This window comes from Trichogramma pretiosum, unplaced genomic scaffold, assembly GCF_000599845.2.
Source record: "Trichogramma pretiosum strain Unisexual culture from Peru unplaced genomic scaffold, Tpre_2.0 scaffold50, whole genome shotgun sequence".
Taxonomy (NCBI): domain Eukaryota; kingdom Metazoa; phylum Arthropoda; class Insecta; order Hymenoptera; family Trichogrammatidae; genus Trichogramma; species Trichogramma pretiosum.
Window position 1 is genome coordinate 390877 of NW_019640807.1, and position 20283 is coordinate 411159.

Genomic DNA, 20283 nt, shown 5'->3' on the forward strand with positions numbered 1-20283 from the left:
CACAAAGCTCGAGCCTCGACCCCGCGCTTATGTATAGCTAGCACGTGTACGAGAGCAGAGAGTAGACTGCCGAAAGTATCCTTCCGAGCAGCATCAGCTGCGCGACGTTGTGTTGTACGCGGGGAGAGAAGAGAAAATACACCTATATACCCCGGGTATAATATCTCTTTCATTTTTGAGAGCAGCAACAGCAGTTGTGGTGAGGCGCGTTTAATTAATTAGCGGTGAAAGTGTGTAGCTCGTGTTTGGGGGAGCGCCCTGATACATACACACTTGGCGTTTTTGCTTTAATCATATGCAGATACTTTTGTGGCGCCGCCGTCGCGCAGTCGAGAGATTTCAAGTTGCAGCGCATTGATTGTCGTCGCGACGGTTACGATATTATACGCACACACTCGCGTATCAAGAGCGTACATCCGATCGAAATATAAATGTAATTCGTTACTACGGCTTTCTCGTTCGTCCATGCCTGTCTCTCCCTCTTCATCCCTTTTTTTTTCATGTACGATATCGATTGCGGTTTTCAATTGATTTTCCAACTCTTTTGGCTCTCTTTCTTTTTTTTAATAAATATGTCCTATACGTATTGCGCGACTCTTTCACTGCGTACAATTATTATATGTGCACGCGAGCACACATACACACACGCACACGATACGTATAAGTACACGTATGCAATTGCACACAGAGGCGAGATTGATGCCGCATAATCCTTTCTTTCGCGCGAACACTGGGGCATTTCAATTTCATTAGTGCGTCTACTCGCCGGTGCGTGCGTGCGTCTGCAAGCTCGTGTAATAATATTCTCGCGTATACCCGAGGCAGACACAGAGCTTTTGGCGAGTTTCGTCTCTCGCACACTCCACTTTTTCTCTCTCTCCCACACATACATTCACTGGTATGCACATAGTGTATGTACGAATAGTAGTAGTAGCAGCAGCCATACAGCGGCGCACTCGAGTCGAAATGTCGCACGTCTCTATATGTTGCGCGTTTCTAGCGCTGCTGCTGCTGGTCCCCGTTATACACGTATACATATGCGTTTTGCATATACTGCTGCACACTAGTGCATAGGTATATATACCTGCTCGTTCGGCTGCGTAATTCACGCGCGAGCTCGGTCTATATGTTTCCGGAAGTTGCACCGCAGCCCGCGCGCAGTTGCAGTCGGAAACCCGTTGAAGCATTGTGTGTATGAGTCGCGCGCGAGGATCGCCGCGTTGCGTATAGCGTAGTTGTTGCCTACATATATGAGTGTTTCTGACTAACTTTTAAAATTGCACGTACTGATGTGTAAGTCAGGTAATTTACCATGCACAGTTCTGAAATTTTATCAGGGTCTTTAAGAAGACTTGAGAGATCTACACTTTTATTTTTGAGCGTTTTGGTGGCCCGTCCTTTTTGTATCGCACGTTTGAAAATCGATTTTACTCTTGAGTCAAAAAACGTACTGCGAATAAAATAAATTTTCGATAGCTTCTTAAAAAATGGACTATTAACCAAATGATCTGAAATTATCATGTTACCTTCCTTTATTCACATACTTTAGAAAAATTTGTGACCTGAACTTGATCCTCCTAAATTGGAAATTTCCCAGAATGTTTTCCGCGCGTACTGGATTATTTGAACTTTTAGCTTTTTTTATACATTTTCATTTTTTACAATGGACTATTGTTTTTTTTTATATCTGTATACATGTTTAAAAAGGGCTGGAAAAGACGAACAAAATGAGCCCAACCAGAACTCTGTCCCTTATTTAATAAGAATTGTACGCTGGATTGAACATTCGATAATCCTGCGTTAATCACTTAAAAATTTTTGAAAAAAATTTTTTTTTCATGAAATTTTTTTCTACTATGAATAAATTAATTAATTTATAAAAAAAATTTTTTTCATGGGAAATTTATAAACAATTTTTATAAACAATTTTTTTTTTTCATGAAAAATTTTTATAAATATATTTTTTTTCATGAAAAATTTTTTTCTTATCATGAATAAATAAATTATTCAACAAATAATTTTTTTTCACACACTTTCTTTTTTTATTTAAAAAATTTTGCTATATCATCAAGGGCAAGGCCGTAAAAAAAAAATTTTACATTTAATTCATTTATAATGACTACGCAATTCGCCTACGTAGATAATTATGTGCGGGATGATATAAGTAATGTCACATGAAAACACATGAAAGAAAAAGGGGTTTTTTCGCTTCAAAAAGTGCATAAGGAAACTTGAAAAAATCCAAAGAAATTTAAGGTCATGTTTTTCAATGCATAAAACAGAGAAAAAAATTTTCGAGTTTGATATTGGCTCGTATCGCCGTATATAAATTTTCCAAATTTTTAATTATTTTATCTGAAGGCCTGAAGCCCTCGAAAAATCTGAAGAAATTCAAGGTGCTTAGTTTTGTTGATATGTACTATTATGAATTTTTTCAGATTTTTTAATTACTTCAGGGCTTCAGAATGAATATAAATAAAGAATGGACGTTTATAGGGGTGGAGGGGGTAGGAGGGGGGGATGGGGAGTAAAATTTTGGCTTTAGGATTTTTTTACCATGTACTATAACATATCAAAAGCGCATCTAGATCGGTGTCATTCGAAAATTTGAAGAAGTTTTATTTTGACCCACATTTAAATCGGGTTTCCCAAATGGACTATGGAGGAAAATAAAGCCCAAAGTTATTTTTGGGATTCTTTGTTGATAATATTCAAGAAAAATTCATTCCGGATACTGTGCCGCTAAATTTTTCATCAAAAATTTTTTTAGGCGTTATTTTAAAAGTTAGTCAGAATCACTCATATATGGCTTATATGGTAGATATAGTTTAGTACGTAGCTCGAGCTCGAGGAGAGCTTTTCACGCCTCGCACATGCGTGCGTATGATATAGCTGCGCGGCACTCACGTATAACACACACACACACATGCTCTCGCAGAAAGGCACGCGTCCAGATCCTTTCAACCGTATTCGCAGAGAGAGAGAGAGACGGAGACTCGTATGTACGTCATCGCACACGGATATCGCGCTTTATTATTATTTTTTTTTTTGCGGGAGTATGACGCGGTTTTTGCGCATTTATTCCAGCAGAGTTTACTATTTTGAATTCAGGTGACCCCCCTTTACTTTTCTCAGTCCCCCGTACTGCACGATTACAGTGCGGGTGACTCGTGAGTTCCACTACGAACGCTAGATGGCTTCAAATGTAAACACGCGATCGAAGTGATCGAGACATTTAGATTTAAAGACTCGGTTTTATAATGGACTCCAATTACTTGAATCATTAACGTCCGTGTACTCCTTATACTCATTGCAGGTAATCAACGAAATAAAATAAAATGTACAAAATGAAAGAATGTATTGTGAGAATTCATGCAAGGTACATAGAAAATAGTGATAGATGCACAAAATGACATCTCTGAAAATGAAATATACTTGAAGAGGATTAGGATTTTATTGAGATTTAAGATTTTCCAACGGATAATTGTACGCGCGACTTACACAACAACGTAATAAACGGATAATTAGAATCACGCGAGAAGCGGCTCGAGCAGCTGCACACCGTTGCCGTCCAGCTAAATTCAAAGCCAGACCGCTGACACCTCCAACGAGATTGCGTTTACATCATTAGCGCAATCTTAAATATATTCGCGCTTCGCGTTCGTAATCAGATCGATGACAAAATCGAAGCGCCTATATTATCGAGCGCATACGAAACTGCACGCGGGCACCACATACGAGGCGGCCGCGCGGGAGGGATGGGCGCGCGAAAATTGCACCCATACAGCGTGTCCCCATTTGTAAATCTGCCGGAGGAATTTAACACGCGCGATAACTCTAAATTCAGTCTGTAAATTCTAACGAATTCCGAGGCGCGCATCAACGCACCCGTACACATACGCGCGCGCGCGAGCACGGAGAAAGAGAGCGAAACACGATTTTAATTAAATTTTTTCCCTTTTTTTTTGTTTTGTTTTGTGCAAGCCGGCCCAGCGTTACGCGCCTCTTTTTGTTCTCCCTTTTTTTTCGTTTCGTTTTGTTTTTATTTCGTGTCGCGCGATGGATCTCGCAAATGACATTACTCGGGCTATTGTGCCCGCGTTTTAAACGTAGTACGCGCGTGCGTGCCGAAAAAGCGCGTCCCTAAAAGTTCGGAGAATCGGCCCTAAAAACTGTGTACACACATCGCCGCGAAGAACTCAAAGCATCTATAAATACAACGCTCGTGCACTACATGCGTTTCGGTGTATATCTGTGTAAAATTCGCTCGAAAACAGCCGCGTAACGCCCTCCCGTGTATATGCAAGCACGCACGCGCTATCCCAAAACACGTGAGTCGCGCGCGCGCCTAGTGCGTTTCTGGAAGAGCGCTGACTTATTTATAGGAGTGCGCGCGTCCATTGCGGCTTAAGCGCCACTTTAACAACGAGCTGATGCGCGATACGTTTGCGCGACTCTTTTTTGTTTTACTATAAGAGTGGTGCGAGTGCACAAACCATATGAACGTGCTCGATCGCGTTATCAGAAATTCAAAGACTCGCAATACTTTTATTTCGATTATTGTGAGCTTCACTTCTTTTATAGTATATGAAAAAAATTATTAAATCATCGATGCAACTGCTGTATTTATTTTACCATCCAACAATAGCTATGTAACTTATTGAGTGTGATTTATAACACCACGTGCATAATACCAACATGTTCTGTATCGATATGGGCTCAGAAATATTTTCTTTTTATGTTCCTTCGCATACGTTTCTGTAAGCGAATTTTGCGCCTGAATGAATGACACTTTCATTACAAATGTATTACAGGTACCATAACTGCGTATGACTAGACGATGGTAGAGGGGGGAAAAATATCGCCAAGGAACTACCATAATCGTTGCGTCTCCTCGCTAATAGTATCCCAGCAGTGCGTAAAGTCGCTAGCGAGTATCTGAATTCCTCGGTGAGCAAGTGTTTACATATTGGCCAAATCGAGATATACCGTAGGCTAATCGAGGAGTTTAACCTCAAATATTTTCTCAGCGCAATTCGTGAAAAGTCATAGTGATATTGCAAAAAGAGTAATGGAAAACAAGGAGGACATAGTGAGGTACGATAATTCTTTTTACGCAATGATCTTTTTTAAGCAATCAACTCATAAAATTCTATTATTCTTAAAGAGTGAAAGAGGAACCGAACGATATTTTGCCAGACGTGGTAGAAGGTATTTTCGATTCAGTGAACTTCTGCGACGTCAAAAACTTTGAAACGATCACGTTTTATAAATCATCGGTGAGTTGAATGATTTTAATTATTTTCTATTCTTTCAATTTTATGCAAATCACGTGAATGAGGTCATATCGTTGCAGAAAAAGTCAGATGAAAAAATATTCGTGGATTTTGAGTGCAAAGATGTTAAACTTGAACTGTCGTCTCCGTCGTCAACCATCTACAAAACTGAGTACCAGGGTTATCAACCTATTGTGAAAAAAGAAAACGAGAGTCAAACCGATTATTTGAGTGATGAGCTTGACGAATTCAGGAAGGTCAAAATATCGGAAAAAAGAACTGAAACCAAGTTATTTAGTCGGCGCAATGTGTGTCAAATATCTCATCAAGGAAAAGCGAGTCCAACAAAAATCAATCTCACGCATAAAAGCAATAAACCATATGAATGTGACGTTTGTCATAAAACATTTGGATACCAGCATGCATTAAAACGTCATATAAACACAATACATGATCGTAACAAACCCTTTGAATGTGATATTTGCCACAAATCATTTCTACACAAAGGCCAACTTAAAGTTCACATAACTGTAGTACACGATCGCAGCAAACCCTTCGAGTGTGAAATTTGTCACAGATCATTTGGATACCAACATGTACTAAAAATACACATAAATGGAGTACATGATCGTAGAAAACCTTTTGAATGTGAGATTTGTCAGAAACCATTTGGATTAAAAAGCAGCCTCCAAACTCACGTAAATGCAGTACATGGTCGGATCAAATCTTTTGAGTGCGAAATTTGTCGCAAATCATTTGGACTAAAGTGTTACTTGAAAACTCATTTAAATACAGTACATAATCGTGTCAAACCCTTCGAATGTGAGATTTGTCAAAAATTATTTAGCCGCAAGGACCGACTTAAAACTCATATTAATGTAGTACATGATCGTAAGACACCCTTCGAGTGTGAGATTTGTCAGAAACCATTTGGATCAAAAAGCAGCCTCCAAACTCACGTAAATGTAGTACATGGTCGGATCAAATCTTTCGAATGCGATATTTGTCACAAATCATTTGGACTAAAAGGTGACCTCAAGAAACACATAAATGCAGTGCATAATCGTAGTAAACCCTTCGAATGTGAAATTTGTCATAAATCATTTGGACGAAAAGATTATCTCAAAGTTCATATAAATGCAGTACATGAAGGTAGCAAACCATTCGTGTGTGAGATTTGTAACAAATCATTCGGACAACAGGGTCATCTCTACAAACATACAAATGGAGTACATAATTATAATAAAGCCTTTGAATGTGATATTTGTCACAAATCATTTGGACTAAAACATCATCTGAATTCTCACTTAAATACAGTACATAATCGTGTCAAGTCCTTCGAATGTGAGATTTGTCAAAGATCATTTGGACAAAGTGGTAACCTAAATAAACACAGAAATGTAGTTCATGATCATATAAAACCCTTTGAATGTAACATTTGTCAAAAATCATTTGGATACAAACGTAGCCTCAAAACTCATATAAATGCAGTGCACGATCCTAACAAAGGAAGAGCGTGCAATTCGTTCCAAGACATCAGAACCCAATGAAGATTTATACACTCACATGAATGCGCTTTGTAATTTTGAAAAATATCTCACGTGAATGTCTTTCAATTTTGTAAAGAAAAATAAAATATTTCAAATTGTTATTCAGCTTCGTCACGAGTAATTCGTAAAATTTTTCCTGCATGCTCCGGCGCGAAACGATCGGCTCATATAAGTATCATTGCGATTCGATCGACTCGTAGGACTTGTCGCGTATCGGGGAGCAATAATAACTCAAGGATCCTTCATTCGAAAGTGACAATAACGAATGCGGCGTTGTACTCCTGCTATACACCGCTATATCTGGTTATACGTATGTACGCACCGTGTATACTGCACCGACTGCTGCGCATAATTAAAAGGAGACTTCGCTTGTACCGCACAGACGCACGTCGGCTACATATAGAGACGGCGAGAGAGAATTAAAACGATAAATATCGCAATAGCGTTCGAGTGCGTTGTATCACGCGAGGGGGGAACACGAGCTTTTGTCTGCGAGCTCGCTAGTTGTACTTATATATATACGGAAAAAGAGCCAGCCGAACGACTAGACGAACCCAAGAAGAAGAAAAGGCAAGGAAAAGGCGCGTCGCGCGTAAATTCGTTCTCCGACCCCCCTTTTGTAATTCTCAGCTCTCGAAACGCAGAGAGCGAACGAGAAAGAGATCCATCTCCCTCTTTACTCTTTCTAACGGCGCTCGGTCTTTTGAAATTTATTATAGAAGCTGCAGAGGCGATGCATGCGCGTCGCAGCTTTTTTTTCCGAGCTTGCGAAACAAAAACAACGCGCGCGCGGCCGCGTTGGGCTATTTTCGTCGCGTACTTACATACTCGACTATCGGGAGAGAGTATCGCGCGATCGTATACAGCCTCGGAATAGCCGCCTGGTGTGTGTGTGTGTGTTGGTGCTCTTTAAATGCACTTTTTTTTTATATAAAGTGCCGATGTATCGCGCGCGGATAATTTAATTATAGACAGCGGTGGCGTATAGTACGTACGTAAGCTGACCGCTGATGTGAAACTCTTCTCTCTCTCTCTCTGCACTTAATTATCGATGTTTGTATTTATTTTTGGGGTGATTATCACGACTCTCTCTCTTGGCACTCACTAGCTGGTCGAAAATCGATGAAAAATCTCGCTCGACGATTGGGGGGGCAAAAAAAAATGCGACTAATGCGCTCCTGGCCGATTGTTGAACTCGCCGGCAACAACGTGCGGCTCGCTTGGCTGGCGCGCTTACGTCATTAATCGTTAAACTCGCGGAGCGGCGAATACGCGATCTCTCTCTCTCTCTCTCTCTCTCTCTCTCTCGATTATTGATTTTATCCCTCTCCGAACGAGCCGCGTTGCCGATGGTATACGAATCGCGATGTGTATACTGTATAACATCGAGTTTGGCTCTTTCGCGCCGTGGATATAGTCTGTGACTCGCAAACTCGAGGCTGTGTACGGATTCCAATGCCCACCGAGCGGCCTGCCGATATATACACGTACACACAGACACAGACACTCGTGTATTTGTATACACGTGTACGGAGCGTAGGGCGCACGATTCATTGTCAGGGATAATACGTGTGCGAATGTATTTGCGCGTTCGGCACAGGGCTACATACATATAGGTACGCACTGCCACCTCCGAATGTTTGCCAGATCGAGCCAAGTTGCTGCCCGCTGTGCCCGAGTCGGCAGAGACTCTAACTGTATACATACACGCGGAGATGTGTATAGTATGCTTTATACTCCTGCTGCTGCTGCTGCTGCTGCTGCTGTTGGAATGACCAAACTGTTTCGTGCCGGAGTACAGTCGCGAGGATCGTCTAACTGGGATGTAGCGTATACGTGTGTGAGTGTGTATCTCCTGTACACCTATACACTATACTCCGTTGCGCGGAATGGATAGATATACGTATACGTACGTGTGTGTATACGTGCGAGGGAGAAGAGGTGAATGGGAGAGCCAGACCGGAGTGCAAGTCGATTGGCGTTTGCTCGTTTGTCAACCGCATATACAGCAGCATGCGGACTACTGCACAACACTACGCGTGATACACGTGTAAGTTGTATTCCTTTGAGATTGGAGCGGTATACGAGTCAAAGTTACGCATTGAGATATATAACGCGTATATATGCATCGTTGAGGTACGTACGAGGCGCATCCGATCGTTACGCGCGTTTCATTGCTGTAATTTTGACGGGTCCGCGCACACTCGTTGCTATTTTATTTGGCAAGTTTCGAGACGACGATAATTGATGGTTGAAAAGCTCGTTAGTGAAAAATTATCCACGATATGTTGAACGTATCGATTACAGCTTGAAAAATGCCCCGTTCACTCGGTCTTTCGTCACTCGAATTCTCGAACAGTGACCGAAAGCTCGCGCTTTCGACCTATACATACGCAGCACTCGCGAGCCGCCACGTGCATGCGCTATGTATACATACGCATGGCAGCAGCTTTCCATTTAGCCCGCAGAGGTCGTTTACCCCCTTTACCGAAAGCTCGGAGAGCTGAAAGCTCGCCGGCCCGACGTATGCGTTATAGTTATAAGCGTGTACGCGCCGTACATATCCATTGGCAATATCGAGTACACGCGTGCGTACGTATATAGTCGTAGATGAGCAATAGGAGGGGTTGGTTAGGTGTATACACATCTCGTGCGCCGGACCATTGGAGCTGGCCACTCTCTCTCTCTCTCACTCTCTTCGGCACACGACAATTAATAATTGCCTCTCGCTCTCGCACCCTAAATGTATATGTAGCCGTACGTATATTCGACGCGTTCGTATTTTGGAGGGAGGGCGCGCAGTCGAGCTGGAAATCCATTTACGTCGTCATCGTGCCGCTACTCTCGCGCGTTATATACTCTTGCGTCTATATATAATATAGCGCGCACGCACATTTACGTATACGACGACGAAGCTGGTTCTCTGGTCATTTTGAGCCCTGCGCATTAACGGCTGCTGTGTCGCCAGAGTAAACCTATGCTGCTGCTGTTACTGCGCTCCCTAATCGATCCCTTCGCGAGCGAAGTTAATAGTCTGCGTGTACTACCGGCCACTATACTGTCGCTCGTCGTCGACGTCTTCCGCGAGATGAGTTAGCTATCGTCGTACTTGTCCGCGTGGGTGGAATTTTCAACATTATGTGTGAATGTATTTATACGCGCGATGTATCGTTTTCGTTGGGCCGATCGCTCGAATCCCGACGTCGATGCGATATATAATACACACGAGTGCGTGTGCACATGTAGTGCGTTGCGCGCGTTGACTCGATTGCTTTATGCGTAGGTACAACGAAAAAAACCTCGACGGCCAGAGTGCAGAGCTCTGACCCTCCATTCCCCGAAGCCGATTTTTTTATTTTTTTTTTATGAATGATTGATGGATCGATGTGTAGCAGCATGATACATGCACGCGCGATCGAAAAACTCGATGGGCGACACCCCCGCGCCAACGAGTGTAATAGCTTCGTAAATTGATCGATCTATCGGGAGAGCAAGAGGCGAGAGTAGGTGTTCATCGATGATTACTTTTTTGTTATTCCGGATGCGAGCGTGCGAACGCGTGTATACATTCTCTCTCGAGAGATTGATTCGATTCGCGCGCAACGCGTTAACACGGGGACACCACCGGCCGCGTGTACGCGTGTTGTCGCCACACGTCGCGACCTTTAAATATTGCGGCTGCGGCAGAACGCAGCGCTAATAATAATGAAAATAATAATATATCGTTATGTAGTAAAACGTGTAATGCGAGCGCGAATGCATAATGAGTAAATCGGTTGAAAAATAAAAATAAATATTTAAAAGATCGAGTCGAAATAAGCAACGTCGTTTATTTTCTTTTTAACTTTTTTCCAATTTTTTTTTGTCAAAATTGGACGTCATATTTACATAATAAATAAGATGATATAATTACGAACTTTATAGGAGCTCATCAGTTGACATAACTATCTCAATATAAGATTTGAGATGAATTATAATTTTAATTTACTTCAAATTTACATTCGCGCGTCTTTGATAAATCCAGAGCATATCGGTATGCTAGTTTCAGTTATTCTCCACGTCACAATTAAAAAAGCTTATGAGCTGAGTTTATTACAAATATTGATTCGCAGCATGAATTTTTACAGTTTTTAGTACTACAGTTTTTACTACCTCGATTGATCAATTTGTTGATATACTTGATACTTGATGATGGAAAATTCTCGTGCCCTTCGTCTACATTCTATTTGCGATTTGCTTTTCCAACTGCGTATCTTTAAGACGTTCGTAACTGGTACCACTGTAAACTGCATCGTTATGAGCTTTCAGATTGCCGTTCTGTTGTCGCATTTTACCGACTGCATATTACATGCATATTACGCATGTGGGCTCTTAAATTATGTTTTCGTGTGAATTGCTTTCCACATACTTCACATTTCAGTTTGATACCATTATGCACGACATCAATGTGACTTTTGAGGCGACACTTTTGTGTAAATTTTTTCCCGCATTTGTCACATACGTGGGGGGTGATACCTTTATGCTTCGACTTGATGTGAAATTGGAGATTCCCTTTATTTGAGAACGTTTTTACACATAATTCACATGTAAGTTTGATACCATTATGCACCGCATCAATGTGGATTTTTAGATCCTGTTTTTTTGCAAATTTTTTCCCGCATTTGTCACATGTGTGGGTGATGCCTTTATGCTTCATTTTGATATGAATTTGGAGATTTCCTTTAGTTGAGAAAGTCGTTCCACATATTTCACATGCAAATGTGATGCCATTGTGCATTGAATCAATGTGATGTTGGAGATTACCCTTCGTTACATAATTCTTGCCGCACGTATCGCATGCGTAGATATTACCATTATGCATCGCATTGATGTGGATTTTAAGATAACTTTTACTTTTGAATTTTGATCCACATACATCACAAGCGTAGTTAATACCTTTATGAATTGTATCTATGTGCTTTTTCATACTTCCCTTATATCTAAACGTTTTTCCACATACATTACACGAATGTGTAACACTGTTGTGGGCCAAATCAATTTTCTTTTTCGTGCTGTTTGGTTTGCTGAATCCGTCGTCAACAAATTTTTTCAATTTTTGATAATCGTTGTTGGAAAATTCTTTTTTTACAACCACGGCTTCTGTTTTAATGATGTTTTGAGTCATATGATTATCACTATTTTTCATGTTTTGCAAATAATTTTGAGAATAATCGTCCTTTACTACTAATAAGTTTATGTGAGGCTTTTCGTCTCTACACTCGAATTCAATTTCCAGATCATTCAATTCAGATTCATAATATCTGTCCCGTTCTTGAAGCTTACAGGTCTGTAGAAAAATCATTTGTGCGTAAAGTTTCATGATAAATAAATGAAATACCAATCACATTAAAATATTAAATCTTACAGAATTATCTCGAAATCTGGAGGACTGAACATTTTTGCTATTGGGTTCCTTGTCAATCGTTTCATAATCATTATTTTCTGTGAGCGACACCTCAATAGGTTCTTCCTTTATTCTAAAATTATTCAGTTAAAATTATGGCATAATATTTTTATCTGTTTTTCAGTTAATTATTACCTGATGGCACCGTTGAATAAACCGTTAAATTCCATCTTATTCTCTAAGAGTTTAGTTTACGACTAATTGTACTGTAGTAATTTCATACTCACTAAAATCGAATTTAATAATAATTACGAATCATGCTTTGAAAATTTATAAACACAACGAAGCGAAGTTGTTGATATTATTAAAGAAACCTCGCGTCTAAGAATAATAAATATAGAGTCCGATCTCGAAAATGCCAGAATATCAACAGAAACTATACCTAAAAACATTTTAATTCTAATACATAAACAAAGTCAATTGAAACTTCAATGAAATTCTCTTTAGAAAATTTTTTTGACTACATTATTTTTCTGAAATTTCATCCATTTGCTTTTTTTTCTTTGTATTTTCGATATTTTATTAAATTTAATTAACGAATTGGCTTAGATTTAAATTTTCTTGGATTTAAAGTCTTTCTTGTAGCTGCTCTTTTTTACAGCTGCTTTAGAATTGATTTTCAATTTTCAATCATTGCCCTCGCTCTTCTTTCGCGGACTCACTCCTCTTCCTTACGCGTATAAAAAAGTGGCACGCATCAAAAATGCATGGCTGCAAGTGAGAAACAATATTATACGTTGCAGGCTCGAGTTCGCGCGCGCTTGTCCGCGCACGTAATCTGTTTTCCTCGAAAGATTTGGTTGGAGCAGTGGGTTATCGCACGATCGTGATCCACCAGCTATTTTGAAGTGCCTCGTGGTGTGCGTGTGTGTGTGCCGGTGGTCGAGGGTGTGGATGAAGTAGGCGCAAAAGAGTCTCGAGAGCGAGAGGGAAAAAAAAGGTAGCAGCAGCAGCATCGAGTCGAAGATAGGTAAACTCGTGAAATCCTTATAAGTGCGCCGAGCTAGATCTCGACTCCTCGAGCTTATACTCACTTTTTTCTTCTCCTCGCTCACTGACTCCCTCTCTCTCTCTCTCTTTTCGTATACGTACGCACACACTCACTCGGAGTGAAATTTCCGAGATTTTCTTCGGGTAAATAACACGAGGCCTAAAGTCAAGCTTTTATCCAGCTCTCTCTTTGCGAGCAAAATCACGCGATACGATACAAGTATACAGAGAGCTGCTTTGCCATTAAGCTTCCCAGTGCCGCTTCTTTCTTTATCGTTACTCGATTGTTTCTTCGGAGGCAGCTCTTTAATTGCACTCATCTTTGGCTGCTTCACAATCTGCCTGTATATACATTAAAGAACGAATTTCGCGTATATTATCAATTTCCCGTGAGCCGCTGTATCACTCGGGAGTCTTCCTCTCGAGCGGTATCGATTATGACATTTCCATACACAAAAGCAAAATCCGAGGGCCGCTGCGCGACTAGCTCGCGGCATCATGAGGCAACGGCGGCATATACCCGGCAGCAGCAGCAGCAGCAGCAGCAGCTATATACACGTATATAAAGCGCGGGGCGCATCTCTCTTCGCTGCTGCGGCGATATTATCGAAAAGTTTTCCCGCGACGCGGAGGCGTACATATACATACATATCTACCACGTACACTCACACACACACACCGAGGCATTTCGAGCACGTCAGTCTCAGCTAGAGGATCGTGAAAAGCGCGTTAGAGACGACGTCTTTTCCCTACTGCTGCTGCTACTACTACTTCTACTTCTTACAACTTTCGCGTCGTCGTCGTCGTCGTCGTCGTGCTTGGCGCGCGAGAAGAGCATCAATATTTCAGAAGTTTGTCGCCGCAGACGGGCAAACGGATTTCGCACGCGCACACGTACAAATATCTATGCTATATCTATATGCACTGTATGTATATCTGTGTATACGATATACTTACGCCCGCTCCTGTACCCGCTAGTATACCGTATGTACTTTGAGAGGCTGTGTGCTGCTGCTTCACTTTATTATACATGTATACGATTCGTTCGCGAGGCGACGAGCTACGATACGTTTGCTTTTGTCTATTAATACATCACACCTGCGCCGAAACGATATACGAAATGAATTTTCAATTCGACGATGATCACTGAGTGGTTCTTGCCTGAGCGATTACATTAGCTGTATTGGAGTTCAGCCGCGCGTCTTTTAGTGTATGGAATAATTATATTTTATTCGGATAAGATGCTGTGTACGGAAATTGATTGGTATTTTCATTGGTGTGTTGCACCGCGTCAAGTGCAGATATAATATAGAGCAGCATTGTAAGAGTGAAAATTCATAGAAATATGTAGTTGTGGATGTATTCATGGATTATGAAAAATTTAAGAGTGATCAATGGTATAAGGGTTACTTCAGAGATTAATAAAACCTGAGAACTTCGTTTAGTCTTCAAAATTTTTTGGAAATTCTAGATTTTCTAACTGAATTCATACATCTTTTGTCTACTTCCTTATAGGGTCAGCAAAAGGTTTTCCGCAATGAGCTTGTATTTAACAAGAGCTCGATTACAACGAGCGAATCGTAACTATTTGCTTGGATTTTATGCAAAGCGTACGAGGGAATTTTCAGTTCCTGTCATAACGAGACGATATAACAGGAGCTCGATTGCAACGAGCTAAATTTGACCAAATAAATTTGATTTTCATGCTCGCCAATAACGAGATTTTAAAAGAAGTTTTGAAAATAAAAGATGGAAATAGTAATAAGGAACGAAAATAAGTTAATATATTTTCAGCGTTATGAGTCCCTCTGAGAACTCAATTCATTTTGACCAATACGTGCGGAAAGTGCCGCAACCGACCGATAGATGGCTTCATCCTAATTTCTAACAAATCCTCACACAAAGTAACAAAGACCGGGAATTATATGGAAGTTATAACAAAGTATGTATTATAATATAGCAGACATATAATTTTTTTACCAAGAACTCTATTCTGTCATCCGTCAAGGATTCTATTCTTTCATTTAAATTGTTAATCGCATCTCATGAAGTGTCGATTTCTCGGATGCTCTGGCTCACCTATTATTTCAAGAAACAATACACGAGAGATGCGAATGAAACTATAAACTGCGTCAAAAAGTATCAATATTTACGAGAAAAAAAAAAGAAGTTTTAGGGTGTACGCGTCTCGACTCGTCCCCCCCGCGTGCACAACCCATGCATCGTCGCGTTTAATCGAATAACTTTCAGTCACATCACGGCCTTTTGAGAGGGTAATTTTTGCCCATAGGCTCCGATGCCAAAAAGCGTATTATACACGTACTATACCAGCCGCGCTGAAACGTCTCGAATCAACGGCTCCCATGGGGGGGACTTTTACAGCTCCTACACATAGATGCGTCTCCGCGACTTCGAGGCCAAGAATCCTATAAATCGTATCCAGTATATACATACCAAGGACGCGATCATCAGCCATCAGCAGAGCAGCGCCGCATTATGTACAAAGATCTTTGATGCTGCGCCTTAGCCGCAGCGCAAACGTATACGAGCGACGGCTCTCCCCGATAATTCCCATCGAAATTCATCGAAGGGCAATGAGTAGACCCGATCAAAGATTAATCCCCGCGATACATATAGCATATAAGATCGAAAAAAAAAAGATCCAAGTCACTGATCACTTGCAACGGTATGTGTGTATACCGTACGTTCGTATTTTATACGTATATCGTTAGAAACCGTCGCTCTGCATCGAGCTTCGGCATATATACATTTTACGCTGTACAGTCGGGTTATAGGAGGGGAATCAAAGCTCGCTCGACGCGGCAGTTCTCTCTCTCTCTCTCTCTCTTGGATGTAAAATGCATGAAGCGTTAAATCCCCATGGGGTGGAAGAGAGCGAGAGAGGGTGGCTGTGTACGTACGTGTACATATCGCATGGTGCGAGACGAGGATGTGACACACACATAAGCGTACATATACGTACTCAGCGACACGACCCTCGAGCCCTTTTTTTGGGTGCGGTTGTAGTACTACGTGTATATTGGCAATATTGGGCGAATTTTTCATTTTATTAAGCTCGTCCGATTCCGCAATATGCAGCAGCAGCAGCAGCAGCAGCAGTAGCCTCTCTTCCTTTGAGTCGCGACGTCCTTGAAAAAATCAAAGAAAAGCACCTGCTGCCACCACCACTCGTTTTACTTTCTTATTTATATATACAGGATGCCTCCTTTACAGAGACGACGACGACAACGTATAGGGCAATAGGCGGCATACCGACAAATCAAGGGGATAAACTCGCGACGAAACAGAAGCAACAGCAGCAGCAGCAGCAGTACGCCTCGATAAATTATATCGTCAGTTGTGGAGCAATGCGTCTCTATGTGTGTGTATTTGTGTGCGTTTACATATACACACACATACAGAGGACACTTTGTTGTAGTCTCTGCTGTGTTTGTGTATATGTGTGCGTCGAGCTATGCGCGCGAATAATATTCCAAAGCGGAGGGTCGAATAGATGTCGAGGCGGTGTATTGCAACGTGCATTATACATCGAGTGATTTATCATCTACTCTCTCTCTCTCTCTCTCTCTGTCTTGCTGTACAGGGGGTTATGCTGCTGCCGCTGCCTTGTTATACAGGCGCGCGCACCGATGCTTAATTGTCCAGATGCGCGTATATAGGTATGTAATACACGTGCTCGCGCGGGGGAGGGCCAAGTCTCCTCGATCGCATTATTTCGTTCGCGCGGTTTTCTTTTGTTTCGTGTGTACATGGTATAAAACTACCCGGGCCACCCCCGCGTGACCCGAATATATATGGGATTAAATTATTTACATCTATACGATACGTATATACAGCGATGTATAAGCGGCTGGGTTTCGGAGGTATAAGCGACGATCGTTTCGGCGATTATGGTAATATTGGAGCCCGAGCTCGTGTTGCATGTCGCGTTGTGTATATTGTATATATACATCGTCGTGGCGCATCGTGTGGCAAGCGCAAAGCTGGTAAAACCTATATAGTAGCTGCCGGTACAAGCTACTGTACAAACGCCAATAATGTTTCCACGTGTCCTTGGGACACACACCCACAGACACACACAAGATTTTCCCGATACTTGGAGAAAAAGAAGGAAAAAAGTACAGAAAGAAATAGCAGCGGGAGCAGTCGAGGGCTGAAAGTACAATGCACATATGGCGCGTGTAGTTACTGTAAGGCATCTTTACCGAAAGGCCTCCGGCGGACTACGTCTATACGCATCGAGACAGGATGAAATAAAGGGTGATACTGGCGTGTTATAGTTGGTTAAATTCGTCGAGGGGGTAGCTCCGCACCTTATACGCTATATACACTCGTGTACGACGCAAGCCCCGGATTTTCAGCGACTAGAAATTCGCAAAAAAATTACAACGAGTCGAGCACGTACCGTAATGTACGTATGTGTAAATGCACACGATCGCCTGTGCACGCAACTGTTGTCGTTCTTTACGCGTATTCCCCGCGGACTTGGCGATCGGCGTGGCCCGAAGCTCCTTGCTGGCGCGCACGACGCGTCGTTCCCTAAATATAGCATGTAGCTTTCAATTTTTTTTTTCTTACCATGTTAACCAATTCGCTTGGTGATTCAGCTTCATTCTTGAGAATATTATGTGATGGGCTTCGAAATCAATCTTGCGAATAAGAGGCTTTAGGAAAAGTGATAGTCAATGAATGACCGTCGGTTAAAGAGTAGAATTGATGAAAGATAAAAAAGAGGGGAACCAAAAAGTGTACAGTCAGTGTTAAGTATAAAACATTAGTTTATTATTCCATTGATTGGCATTGTAAAATTTATAATAAATATTCGTATAAAAAATATTGATAATTTGATCAATTAGCCCAAAGCGCAACGACCTCTGTTGGATTGCAAAAAGTGTTTCTGTAACGAAGAAAGAAGGAAAAAAATTATTCGATTGAATATCGATTGATTGAAAGAGCGAAAAACGATGGAAAATATACTCACGGCGCAGTTGACGAGGGCCTTAGGATGTTTCCAATGCTGTTTGCAGCTTTGAGCGGCCTCCTTGAGGCAATGGGTCGCCGCCCATCTGAAGGCGCCGGCCAAGACTCTCACGGCGATGGCCAGGGCTGGATTCCTAGATTCGACCTCGTCCAACTCGCTCAGGTCGATCTCCAACGAATTTTCCTGCTGCTCGTCGTCCATCACTGGCTGTGCAGAGATGGTCAGAGCGACGAGAGCCAACACTCCGAAGAATACCAAAAATGATCGAGAAAACATGATGATTGTTTACTGGGATGGATCTGCTGCTGTTACTCTTTGATAATTGCTCTACAACTGCTGATTGTTGCAAGTTGGCGACTGTGGATTGGCACTCGGTCGAGCTTCCTTATATATCTCTCATTTTAGACTGATTTTTCATGATTCTAGGGACTACTCAATTTCTTCTACGTAAAACTGCTTATTCACGGCTAATTTAACATTTCAAGTCATTGCAAATGTTGATTCCGGCATAAAGCAGCTGTTAATAGATATTTTTGGGTATTGCCTAAAATAAACTAAACTAATAAAGTTTATGCATTATTTTTCACTATTACAATAAATCTGCAGTGAAAATAATTTTTTTAAATATTTACAAAATAACTAAAAAAAGACTCCCGTTCTATTCCGGTAAAAATGATAATATTAAAGTCGCACGCAAACTTTCTTAATTTATTTACATTTTAATTTTTGAACAAATTCTCTGTACAATGTTTATCTTTTCTTTATTAGCAGTTGTGTAATACCGAAGTTTCCGCAAACGCTTGCTTCAAATTTTTTCATATCTGGAATAAATCAAGGTGCATTCAAATATTTAAATTCTGTGAATTATCAATAATCTTTCTGCGTGAATGATTTTCACTTTATGTATTCAAAAACGCAAACATTAATTGATTACTTTTTCATTCAAAGATGCGCAAATATTCTTAGCATACAATGTCAAGTTATGACGATTTCATTAATCGAAATAAGCTTGTCATTTCCCAAATTATTATTACTCAATTAATACCATTATTCTAGACTAATTATAGTTGATTATTTACTTTATGAGAACTATTTGCAGTTTTTATGTATATGAAATTGTTTTCGTCTCTTAAACACAATTTTCCATCAAAGATTAAAATCAACCTCACCTATTATTAATAACACTAACTATTCATTTATCTTTTTAAAGCTTTTCATAAAAAATTTCCACAAAAAAAAAATTTTTTTTGTAGATATAGTAAATCGAATAGATCTATCCAATCATACACATTATTAATTGTTATTAGAAGAATATTCAGTAAATTTTCAGTCCAAACTAAGGAAAAATAAGCTAGCTACAGCAAATTTTCACACGCATTGTAAAAAAATTCGGTAGACATCGTCACTCAAAATCTACTTAACCGATGAGCACTTCATATATTATACACAATTTAAGTAAATAATACATAAGGTTATGACGTCGAGATAGTTTAACGTTTTCCATTTTTAAATGCTTGTCACAAACATATGCAATGACTTTTTACCTTCATTTTTTCAAAAAAGCCATTTTTTCTTTACTTTAAAACAATACCAAAAACTCAAAAATCATTTTTATAAAATATATCTATGTATTCTAATAGAAGGAAAAATTTTAAAAGAAACCGTCTAGTAGATTTTCAGTTACAGTTTTTACCACAATCGATCTTTTTTTTAGTTGTGCAAGAAAATTTGCTATAGTTAGTTCATTTTTCACTATTTTGAGCTGAAAATTTATCTGAATGTTCTTCAAATTATTACTTATAATATACATAATTTATAAATAAATCCATTTTACTATGTGTTCAAAAAAGCTTGAAAATGATACTCGAAAACTATCGGACAGACCCTACTCCCTCCTTAATTTCAGTTAATCTCAGTGTAACTTATTCAATATTTCCATGCTTCTTGATACTGTGGTGCGTTTGTTTACAGATGTTATTCACTCGAAACCGGATTACAAGCGATAAGATTTGCAAAATCTGT

General features: G+C 40.4%; 4 protein-coding genes across 4 annotated transcripts in view; 1 reads left to right on the forward strand and 3 right to left on the reverse strand.

The window, feature by feature from the left end:
- Positions 1 to 7906, reverse strand: part of LOC111694006 (lachesin-like) — a 96053-nt gene extending 88147 nt beyond the window's left edge. The window contains exon 1 of the mRNA XM_023460469.1: positions 7822 to 7906. The gene's annotated coding sequence lies outside the window, so the exon portion shown is untranslated. The remainder of the gene's footprint in view (positions 1 to 7821) is intronic.
- LOC106652667 (zinc finger protein OZF-like) lies at positions 4931 to 6866 on the forward strand. The gene is made up of 3 exons (XM_023460345.1): positions 4931 to 5097; positions 5168 to 5279; positions 5357 to 6866. Exons 1-3 carry the CDS (start codon positions 5072 to 5074, stop codon positions 6824 to 6826), a joined length of 1608 nt encoding a protein of 535 aa, XP_023316113.1. The 5' UTR covers positions 4931 to 5071; the 3' UTR covers positions 6827 to 6866.
- Positions 7907 to 10732: 2826 nt separating the features above from the next.
- Positions 10733 to 12528, reverse strand: LOC106652736 (zinc finger protein 616-like). Its single transcript, XM_014371865.2, has 3 exons — positions 12405 to 12528; positions 12231 to 12342; positions 10733 to 12152 (listed from the first exon to the last, which is right to left on the reverse strand). The coding sequence occupies exons 1-3, from the start codon at positions 12437 to 12439 to the stop codon at positions 11157 to 11159; spliced, it is 1143 nt and encodes a 380-aa protein (XP_014227351.2). The 5' UTR covers positions 12440 to 12528; the 3' UTR covers positions 10733 to 11156.
- A 5604-nt stretch (positions 12529 to 18132) lies between these two features.
- Positions 18133 to 18537, reverse strand: LOC106652666. Its single transcript, XM_014371759.2, has 2 exons — positions 18262 to 18537; positions 18133 to 18177 (listed from the first exon to the last, which is right to left on the reverse strand). Exons 1-2 carry the CDS (start codon positions 18535 to 18537, stop codon positions 18133 to 18135), a joined length of 321 nt encoding a protein of 106 aa, XP_014227245.2.
- Positions 18538 to 20283: the final 1746 nt, after the last annotated feature.

Coding starts and splice junctions, on each gene's coding strand:
- LOC106652667 (XM_023460345.1), top strand. CDS start 5,072: ATGGAAAACAAGGAGGACATAGTGAG. Junction 5,098..5,167: donor AACAAGGAGGACATAGTGAG/GTACGATAATTC, acceptor TTATTCTTAAAG/AGTGAAAGAGGAACCGAACG. Junction 5,280..5,356: donor TCACGTTTTATAAATCATCG/GTGAGTTGAATG, acceptor ATATCGTTGCAG/AAAAAGTCAGATGAAAAAAT.
- LOC106652736 (XM_014371865.2), bottom strand. CDS start 12,439: ATGGAATTTAACGGTTTATTCAACGGTGCCATCAG. Junction 12,343..12,404: donor TTATTCAACGGTGCCATCAG/GTAATAATTAAC, acceptor GAATAATTTTAG/AATAAAGGAAGAACCTATTG. Junction 12,153..12,230: donor CCAGATTTCGAGATAATTCT/GTAAGATTTAAT, acceptor ATTTTTCTACAG/ACCTGTAAGCTTCAAGAACG.
- LOC106652666 (XM_014371759.2), bottom strand. CDS start 18,537: ATGTTTTCTCGATCATTTTTGGTATTCTTCGGAGTGTTGGCTCTCGTC. Junction 18,178..18,261: donor AGGCCCTCGTCAACTGCGCC/GTGAGTATATTT, acceptor TCTTCGTTACAG/AAACACTTTTTGCAATCCAA.